General features: G+C 35.8%; 1 protein-coding gene across 2 annotated transcripts in view; it reads left to right on the plus strand.

Annotated features, from left to right (window-relative positions):
* Positions 1–8,201, plus strand: part of LOC120537685 (zinc finger protein 687b-like) — a 47,884-nt gene extending 39,683 nt beyond the window's left edge. For both annotated transcript variants that reach the window (XM_039766796.1, XM_039766805.1), the window contains exons 4-6: positions 4,341–4,517; positions 7,307–7,469; positions 7,760–8,201. In XM_039766796.1, the coding sequence (XP_039622730.1) occupies positions 4,341–4,517; positions 7,307–7,469; positions 7,760–8,110 (691 nt within the window). In that variant the 3' untranslated portion in view covers positions 8,111–8,201. The remainder of the gene's footprint in view (positions 1–4,340; positions 4,518–7,306; positions 7,470–7,759) is intronic.
* Positions 8,202–11,055: the final 2,854 nt, after the last annotated feature.

The raw sequence follows: 11,055 nt of genomic DNA on the forward strand, positions 1-11,055 counted from the left end.
AATAATATAAATCAATGTAAGCACCTTGAGCATGGGAAAGGCACTATATTAACAAAACATTATTATTATAAATATAAGTAATATAAAATAATGTAATAAATAATGGGAAAGTCTGAATGTAAAGCCAGAAATACACCCATGTTCCAAAGTCAAAAAGTTTTATGTGATAACTTTCAATATTGATAAAAAAAAGCTGAAAAATAGCACCACATGTGCAAGATAAAGAGAAAGGATGGAAACTGCGTGTCTCTCAGATGGCTTATCTTAAGTCTTCAGTCTAGCTGATGCATGAACAGCCCCTTCAGTGTTCAGGTTCGTTCTCTCTCTCTCTCTCTCTCTCTCGTTGTTTATGCTGAATTGCTTCTAACCTGATATTATAATGAGAGTTATACACTATGTATAAACTTAGGATGCTGAACTAAAGCATGAAATTGAGCATATTGAACAACATGGGTGTGTAGCACTGCCTCTCTGGGACAAAGATTCACTTTTACTATGTTTTTTTTTTTTTATTACTAGCCTTTTTTGTTTTATAACTATGACATTACTGTCAGGTGTTCTCTTACATCTTACAAGAATGATAATAATAACAGAATCCAAAACAGCAAGACTACAAACAGAGCTGAAAAACACGTATATGATCATAAATTGAAGGTTATTGCAAGAAATAGAATACAAAGCACAATCGTAAAAAGAAACATTAAAAACAAACAGTAAGCTCTGTATTGTAGTTAAATAGATAATCACATAAAATGCTTGAGGAATTTCACTTAGAAACTCTCCTAATCATTTCCACTGGCCCCCTCATCTTGTTTCCATTGCATAACAGATGACGTGTAGCAAGAGACACAATTGAGTGGACTTTGGTTTGAAAAGCCAGGTGAAAAAGTGACCGATCTCAGCCAAAAAGGCAAATGTAAATGTGTGGGGGAGAGACAGAGCTTTAGCACATGCTAGATAGCAGTCCAAAATCAGACAGTGCTGAAGCATCTTTAATTAAACATAAAAAGAAGCCTGTGTCCATATTGTTGCTAATAAATTGTTTCTACTTAGGTTGTAAAAGTAATATGAATGTTTAATATTTGAATTTGTTTTAACTTTCTGTTATAAAAATGTAATATAATTTATAATATATACTGCTGAAATATGATAATTTTGAGGTGTTATCTTGTAAATGCACAGGCAGTAATTCATTTATATACCAAATAACAAAACAAAAAGAAATCTGCAAGAAAATCTAAATAAATAACAAGGAATGTGCAGCTGTATTTTTGAAGGAAATGGTGTTTTGTCTTGTAGCTCTATCACAGATGTGCTTGGCACTGGAATTTTTATATGGATGCAAATGCCTAGCACTTCTTATTAGCATCCATGTCTGTTGTCATTATTCACCTAAAGTAGTATCTTTTACTTTACCTTATGACATGCAACTCTCACAATAACAATACTTGCACCTGCAGCTCTTTAATGTATATTTGGTATTACGTTATCATAGGTTTTGTTTTATGTGTGTTTATTTCCAAGGATTTTAAGGACACATTCAGTTTAGACTGTTCAGAAACAGTGGATGTATTTATTCAACATATTGATACTTAATTTGCTGGTGACCCATTAGGGGTGTCCCAATATATATAGCGTAAGCATCTTAGAACCCAGTGGAAATGCCTTCCATATTTTATGAATCAGTAGACTAAAAAATTAGCTTGGTTACTAGATAAGTATACTGGTCGGATTATAACAGTTTGGAAGAAAGGGTCCTGGAATTCATTGCTTGTGCAGAGTGGAAATCTTTGTTCCATCCACAATCTGGATCACGGGTCTACTGCAGATATTTTCTGTAGTTTATTTTTGGTAAAGTTGCTTGCAGTCATTTTTGCTGCACACTTACTTTCTAAGTTGTTGTTTTTTATCTGTTGAGTCATGGTAGTAACATTCCAGTTACTGAAAAACAGGTTAGGATGGCTTATGCAGGAAAAAAATATTCATTTGCAAAACATCAAAACCAAATATAAGTTACACAACTCAGTTTTTAGTATGCCATAAAAAGGAGCTCATGATAAAGCTTTGTAGTGTCTCCAGAAAGTATTCAGACCCCATAATTTAAACATTTTATATTGTAGACTTGTGCTAAAATTGTTTAATTTTTTCCCTCCTCATACAGCACTCAGTACCCTATAAAAACAAAGCGAAAACAAAATTGTACATTTTTTTTATAATATGTAAAATAAAAGATATTTTGCATCACACTTCTTCAGAACTTGTTCCCGTTACTCCCAGTTCCTCTGTCATGTTCACAAGTTTTTAAATAGAGATCCTGTAGTGATGATTCTGCTTTCTAGCATCTTTCAGCAGCAGACAAACTCGCAGACATCCCATAGTATAAACAATTTGAAGCCTGCATGTTTTTGGTATTCATGGTTGTCTATTACATGGCATTGTCTGATAAATTGTTTTTTAATAATTTTGCAGATTGCAAAGTCATGTTGGATTCGAATTTCTTTCAAAATGAAATGTAAAAGTCAAGCAAAATAATTATGAATTATGAAAAATTGGAAATAGTCACTTTTAATTGTAGTCTGAATTCAGCTTTAGAAGCCTGTAGCAACATATAGCCACACACATAACTGGTGTGGACCTTTCAACTCACTTTTCCCATTGCAAGTTTTCTGCAGCATTGCTCTGAGATTGGGAGTCTTCCATACCCAAAACCAGCCAAATCCCAAACAACACATACATCTTTGATAGATTTAACCCTCAAACAATTCAGATATGAATAAAGTGCACAGTGCAGACTTTTATTTGAGGGCGTTTGCATACATTTTGGTCACACCATGTAGAAAGGACAACACTTTATTTATACATTGCACAGTATTTCAGGGCACCATATTGTTTGGGACATGGCAATGGTAGGTATATTAAAAGCAACCATATTTAGTACTTTGTTGCTTAGTACTTTGTAACAACAAAAAAATGTTAATGTTGGGTAGAATGCTCAGTCATTTGGCATGGAACCCCTACAGGTTTTTTTTCCTCCAACTTGTCCACCCTGGCCATCTGACTTTATCATTTACAAAACTTTAAATGCAGAATTTTTTTTTTTTTTTTAGTCTCTACTTATCTTAATTATATATCTTTGTTATATAAATGTTCATTGCTTATTTACCTTTTGTTTGCTATTTATTCATTGCTATTCTTATTTGAATTTGTGGTTTTTTTGCATGTAACCACATCTTTGACATGTTGTAAAGCTCTTTGAGGTGCATCCTTTGTATGAGAATGTGTAATTGGTGTTGTAGGTACTGTAGGTACAGGTCTTCATGACTGAGATTAGGTTTGGAAAAAGCCAAGCTCTGGCCATCATCAAAAGCTCAAAAACCTGCTGCATTCTGCAAGAGATTGTCACTTCAGAGATTATATATTTTCCAGAAAGGCAACAACCCCAAACATAAAGCCAAAGCAACTCAGGACCAGCTTAAAAATAACAGCGTTATGTCCTTGCGCTGCCTAAGTTTGAGTAATTTTACAAAGAAGAATGGGGAAAATTTGCAATGTCTAGATGTACAAAGCTGATGCAGAGACCTGTGCACACAGGCTGAAGGCTATAGTCACTGCCAAATGTGGCTCTGCTAAATACTGAGTTGAGGGGCGGTGAATATTTAACCAATTAGTTATTTTGTGTTTTTAATTATAAAAACTTTAGATCAGTTTCTAAAGATTTGTTTTCACTTTAACATATAAATAGTTCTGTCTATAACGCCTGTGCCTTAATTAATTATTTTTAAACAATTTGATATTTCTAGTCATATTTTGGTTAGGTTTCAGATGCAAGTTTCTTACGGATTGGACTAGGTACAACTTGTTGCAAGTTAAAGGGATTTACTTGTGACTGCACTTGTACACTTATCTGTGGAGATTAAACTATTACGTTGATAGTCATCTCAGATTTCAAAGTGTTTTAGAGGAATTCTTATGTTCACCACTTTGGTATAGTGTTGTGTCAAATATTTCTTTGGAAGGAGAAAAAAGCAAAATCAGCACGTTTTCTGTGTTGCTTGAGTATTGTTAGAAATGTGGTGGCTAATCAGCAGTCATGGTTTGTAAAGCAATTGATGGTAAAGTAAGAGTAATTTGAAATATGTATTCTTTAGGTCTTGCGTATGTAGTATAGTTTTATATCTGTATGTAAAGAGTCTTTTATTTTAGACAAATGTTTTAAAGAAATGTAGTGATGGGTGGATTGCATATCTCTGAGAAGTTGGGCCCCACGATTAATGGTTCTGATGCAGTTCTGCATAGAGTGTATTTAACAGTGAATCTAATTTTACTCTGTTATTTTTCAGATGTTCCAGCTGTCACGTTATATTTGGTGGCCTCAACTCCATTAAATCGCACATTCAGACTGCACATTGTGAAGTGTTTTATAAGTGTCCCACATGTCCCATGGCTTTCAAGTCTGCATCTGGTGCTCTGACACACATTAATACACAGCATCCTGGTCTCAGCAGCCCACAACCAAAGTAAGTTATACAAGAGTCCTATCTTTGCTTGTGGAGAGCCAAAGACCTTGAACAATGAGGTGAATGATAACTTTGTTACATACAAGGGTGATAGGTGAAATGTGCTACCCGGTGAATATAAAATGAAGCACAAGCTGCAGTTTCATTCATAATAAAAAAGTAAACTGTTTTTACATTATGATAATCAGTATATAGTAGTTTTCAGAAATATTAATGAATTGCTGTAGAGTAGTACAGATATAAAAGATTCAAAAGAATTGATTTATTTTTCCCTAAAACTCGTTGCCTCTTTCAATTAGATAAATGTTAGTTTTTTGACTTAGTTAAATCTAAATTAAAGACTTATTTGATCAAGCATTTTAATTTCTGATTAGTTAATAGGCTATATGCATATTTAGCTTGGTACAGTATATTTATTGTGTTTTATACTATTAACGCGTAACACTTGTTCTTGGTTATCTGTGCTTTTATGCACGTTTTTTTCATTGTAATTTGTTTATTTTATGTTTATATATTCTCAGTGTAAAATGCCAGGGATACCTTTGTGTAAGGTGCTTAAACTCCTTCAAGTCATTGTGAAAGCTCATATTACGCATTTTTAAATGGCACAGGAGAAAAAGGGATGCAGTCTCCAGTTACAGCAGCAGTGCTAATAGTAGTTAAGGAGTAGTAACTGCAGTTAAAGTTAGTTGAGTTCAGTGTGCACAGGTATAGGCAATAACAATGTCTGATCTCATTTTCATGAGCAGTTTGAAAACTGCAGGAGAGAGGCCATTCTACTGGCATTCTGAAGCAATAATAATCTTCAGTAGATGAATTTGATTTCAAAAAGGTAGTCTTAAAATTTGTTAATTTGAGTAAACCAAAAAAGGTAACAATTTTTGAAAATTATAGCATCAGTAGTTTGTCATATTTGAAATTTTAATTTGATTTGTCCATTAAATATTATTCATATGTGAGTGTTACATTAATCTCTCATTAGTAAATTTCACAAATCTGACATAGCTAATTTTAAAAGTGTGTTGTTGCCTAACAACTTTTAAGAGTTTGTGCAAATGAAAATATCCTGAATAATACTGGTATTCACAAATCAGTGTTTGAATTTGTAGTTCTTTGTGTTAATTTTAAGTAGCACTTTTTCAGTTACTGAGCAGAAAACATCTGCAAATAAAGTTAATACATGCACAGTTAGGTAAATCATGTAGTTGATGGTGATCATATCATTCTCTATAAATCCTATGCTGAAATCCGTCCTGGGCTAATACAGTAAATCTTACCAATTTCTTGTTACATCGGGTAGAACCTCTCATGGATGCTGGCAAGCTTCAACATTAGTTAGTTATCATATCAACACTACTGCTATAGTAAGTTGTCTGAAAATATTGGGAGTAAATGCCACTAAAGAGAAATTGGTAGGTTTTGGGATGATATAATAATAGACATGAATGTTGTGGTATTTTTAAATTTTAGTTGTGTAAAGTAATGGTAGATGCTATTATATGATTATATTTTCATTATACAAAAATTCAGTAAATATATTAGCACATGAAGTGTTTCAGCATGTAGAAAATTTTCTGGGAGGAGCTGAATGACTTGGTCAGGGGATCACTATGCAGTATAAATATAAAATATTTCATACTACTTAAATATTCATGATCTTATTCTCAGGGTACAGTAATCCCTCCTCGATCGCGGGGGTTGCGTTCCAGACCCCCCCAGCGATAGGTGAAAATCCGCAAAGTAGAAACCATATGTTTGTATGGTTATTTTTATATATTTTAAGCCCTTATAAACTCTCCCACCCTGTTAACATTATTAGAGCCCTCTAGACATGAAATAACACCCTTTAGTCAAACGTTTAAACTGTGCTCCATTACAAGACAGAGATGACAGTTCTTTCTCACAATTAAAAGAAAGCAAGCATATCTTATCTATAAAGGAGCGCCATCAGAAGCAGAGAATGTCAGAGAGAGCACTCGCTAAGAAAAGCAAACAATCAAAAAATCAATATGTGCTTTTAAGTATACAGAAGCACCGCGATAAAGCGGCATTTTGTAGAGGAGCGTCCGTGTCCTCTGTGCAAACAGCCCCTCTGCTCACACCCCCTCCGTCAGGCAGAGGGAGTGAGAAAGATAGAGAGAAGCAAACAAGCACCGCGCGGGAAGCATATCTTCTAGCATTGAGGAGTTTTAGTTAATATGTAATACATGCTCTGATTGGGTAGCTTCTAAGCCAACCGCCAATAGCATCCCTTGTATGAAATCAACTGGGCAATCAAACTGAGGAAGCATGTAACCTAAATTAAAAGACCCATTGTCCGCAGAAAGCGGCGAACCAGCGAAAAACCTGTGATATATATTTAGATATGCTTACATTTAAAATCCGCGATAGAGTGAAACCTGAAAGTCGGCCTTGATATAGCGAGGATTACTGTATTTGAAGTTCTTGTTTGCTTTTCTGCCTTTGAAAGCTTGTTTATGATGTGTTCACATTAATTTTCCTATATAGGTAAATGGTCTATATTAGGTAGTATTTCATAGTATAATCTTGGTTATAATTGAGTCTTAGAGAGAAGATTGTTTTCTAGTATATATTTTTTTTTATTAAATCGCTGAAAACAATAACTCCTAAAACAAACTGAAGTAAGGTCCTGTAAAATGGCGAATTGTTTGTATATTAATTTTCCTTATAGTTATCCTCCTTATATTCCCAATGTGCTGTGCCTCCACCATAGTCAAATTTCTATCTGGTCCTTTAGTCTTTTCAAAATGTTTTTCTCCTTGCTTTAGGATGATATATAAATGTGTGATGTGTGATACTGTATTCACTCACAAACCCTTGCTGCACACCCATTTTGATACACATCTTGCAAAACAGAAGGTCCCTGTATTCAAATGTCCAGATTGTACAAAGCTTTATGCACAGAAGACATCACTAATGGAACATGTAAAGGTAAATTATTTTTAAGTGTAAGCATAAATGAAATAATTTAGGAACAGATTTACATTTGTTGAAGAAAATAATTTTAAAATTAACGTATAAATTTTTGTTGGCCAGTGGCACTGGTGGGAAGTTTGAAAGTGGTGGCCAGTATTATCCCTGATTTTGTCATTCATTCACCTAGTATTTTTTATAGCTTTTGCTAAAACTGCAAATCATATCAGAATCCAATAACCAATAATTTATGATCACAGGTTTTATTTGATATTTACTGATGGCTGTTTTCCTGAACTTCTTTTTAGAGCACTCATCGTAGTCCTGTTAATAAAGGGGACCCCCCAACTCCATCCCAAACATCTGCTTCTGTGCCACAAACCAAGGGGTCCAAGGAAAGTCGATCTAACATGAATGATGATTTGCGGGACTCCAGTTCTTTTGGTGAAGAAGATGAGGATGATGAGGAAGAGGTCTCCAGTTCCCCTGAAACCCGTCGTTATAAGATGTCCAAACGTCACAGCAATACCAACAGAAGTAAAAATAGCTCAGGCCGAGCTGCTATGTCAGAATGGACATGTCGTAAATGTCATGCTTGGTTTCCAGAGAGAGATGAATATATTTCTCACATGAAGAAGGAACATGGCCAGGTAAGTTGAGCATTCAGTGATACATGTCTTATCAGCGGAATTTTCCATCCATCCATTATCCAACCCGCTATATCCTAACTACAGGGTCACGGGTCCAACTAACACAGGGCACAAGGCAGGAAACAAACCCCGGGCAGGACACACACACCCACACACAATTTAGAATCGCCAGTGCACCTAACCTGCATGTCTTTGGACTCTGGGAGGAAACCCACGCAGACACGAGGAGAACATGCTCCACACAGGGGGGACCCGGAAGCGAACCTGGGTCTCCTAACTGCGAGGCGGCAGTGCTGCCCCAGCTGAATTTTGCAAATGTTAATTCAGGTGCACAGATTATTGTTCATTTGTTGCTTTGGGATACTATTTCAGATTGAAGCTACATTTGATATACTTTTGTATAAGCAGAACAATCTCTCTCATGACTTGAAAATATTGTATAACTAGGGGGTTTTGCTCGCCAACCCCCCCAGCCTGCACTATGTGCCAGCCACTTTGCATCTCTGCCACTTGCTTATGTGGATTTCACTTTCACCAAACAAAAAATCTTTTAATTCTCGCGGATAGGCCTCTTCATTGGGGAAAAAATGGCAACACGAATTAGATGATCTACAAGTCTCTGATTTCCTTTTATAATAGAGATAAATAGCCATACAGTTTTTTCCAACCCACAAAATCTCAGTCGAAATATGGTAGGTTTCTTTAAAACTCTGAAGGTACTAACTGAATAAAATGTGTTAAAAACCTCAAATAGCCCAAAGGTTCCCATTTTCTTGAGCTTTTCACTATATAATGGAGAGTGTTTTTACCACATTGTCATTGTGACTAGTAATTACCTGTGATCTCACTCTTTTGGTTGTTACTCAAGAGTTTGCTCTCATTGGTGAACACAGGGATGTAGATCGACTGGTGAATTAAATACTTCATTACTGTTTCTGTCTGGTGTAACTCTCTCCAAACTGACACCTTCTCTTCAATTAGTTGGTCAGTCTATCACATATGGACGGGACATTTGTGCTTCTTTACAAGAAGCTGGTCCTGTCCCACCTACATAAAGCAAATCCCCTTTTTTCACGAAAGGTTTTAACTTAGCTAGGAGAGAAATCACTTTGGGAATTCTCTGTAAACGTTTGCTTCATCTTACTATCCCTTCACCTAGGAATGGGCAGTGTACTGGTTGATCCAGTTTACAGGCTGAAATCCTATAGGGTGGTCCAGATCTCATTATGCAACTTTTAATGCAATGCAGGAAAACAATACAAGACAAAAGAATTGCTGTTCGACTGACAACCGTCTCCCCGCCATTTTGGAATGTAGGGCAGGTGCTGCCATCTATCGGCAACAAAAATATTTTTTTGTGAATTCTCTATGTAATAAACTTAATAAGTTATAGCGTAATGAAAATTGCATAATTAGATCTGGACCACCCCGTATTTCTCTTATGGATTTCATCAAAATTCATCTTATTGATTTACTAAAATTAGTGGAAAATACGTAAATAAATGCAAACACACAATGTGCATGCAAAAGGAAACAAAGTGTGATTATGTATTTGTGTATGAGTGACTGTGTATTGGGTGTGGACGTGTATGTGTGCAGTAAGTGAGGCCAGCCTTTTAGGAACTACCAAGAGTGCTGTGAGCCTGATTTTGTAAGTCAATGTAAACAATAAGGTAGAGAAGGAAGAAGCTTCATTTTGTGAAGCAAGTGAACGACTGGAAGATGGGGACTGTCCTTTTATCAGTTTGAGAGAGCTGATTATTTGCTATTGAATTAATTTGTGTAACAGAGCATGAATAAGCATTTTGACAGATGAGAGGCATGCCAGTATGCACAGTTAATCAAAAGTCAGTCAGTCATTTTCTAATCTGCTAGATCCTAACACCGGGTCACGGGGGTCTGCTGGAGCACAGGGTGCAAGGCAGGAACAAATCCCAGGCAGGACACACACACACACACACACACACACTAGGGACAATTTAGGATCGCCAATGCACCTAACCTGCATGTCTTTGGACTGTGGGAGGAAACCCACGCAGACACGGGGAGAACATGCAAACTCCACACAGGGAGGACCCGGGAACCGAACCCAGGTCTCCGTACTGCGCCACCGTGCCGCCCTAATGCATTAAAAAAAAAAAACACATGCATTACTTTGCTACCATAGTCTTAATTTCCTGTATGTGAAAACCATAAACAACTTAGCAAACAAGAAGGCTTATTTCCAGTTTAACATTTAGGATTGTGGAGATGATACAATAAGAAAAACTGCATACGTGGCCAGAAGTCCATGTAACCATCATCATCAAGTCCTTCCATGAGAACCTTGAATACAATGAGGATTGATCATTTTTGTTAGGTAGAATGCCCAGAGGGGGCTGAGCAGTCTCATGGCCTGGAACCCCTGCAGATTTAATTTTTTCTCCAGCCGTCTGGAGTTTTTTTTTTTTTTTTTTTTTCTGTCCTCCCTGGCCATCGGACCTTAGTTTTATTTTATGTTAATTAGTGTTCTCTGATTTTAATTTTTACTTTGTCTTTATTCTCTTTTCTTCATCATGTAAAAACACTTTAAGCTGCACTATTTGTATGAAAATGTGCTATATAAATAAATGTTGTTGTTGTTGCTCCATATTATTCAAAGTAAGCCAAACGATTTTCCATAAATGTAATAATTCCATTTCATTAAAGCTAGCACTGTAAAACCACTTGAATAATTGATCTCTAGTTTTCATAAAAAGCTAGCATATCTAAAAAAAAAGGGGGTAATGCAGGATTCAAAAGGGGTAATGAAACACAGCTTTTTTAGGTTAATCCTCCCTGACTCCCACCTTCAAACATTTTTTTCTAAAAACTTTGATAATGCTAAAATTGTAATTAATAGGTATGCATGTATCCTTCCTAATAGTATTTAAGAATGCCTGGTTTACTATAGGTTTCACAAAAAATCCTAGAAA

This window comes from Polypterus senegalus, chromosome 1 (assembly GCF_016835505.1).
Source record: "Polypterus senegalus isolate Bchr_013 chromosome 1, ASM1683550v1, whole genome shotgun sequence".
NCBI classification, from domain to species: Eukaryota; Metazoa; Chordata; class Cladistia; order Polypteriformes; family Polypteridae; genus Polypterus; species Polypterus senegalus.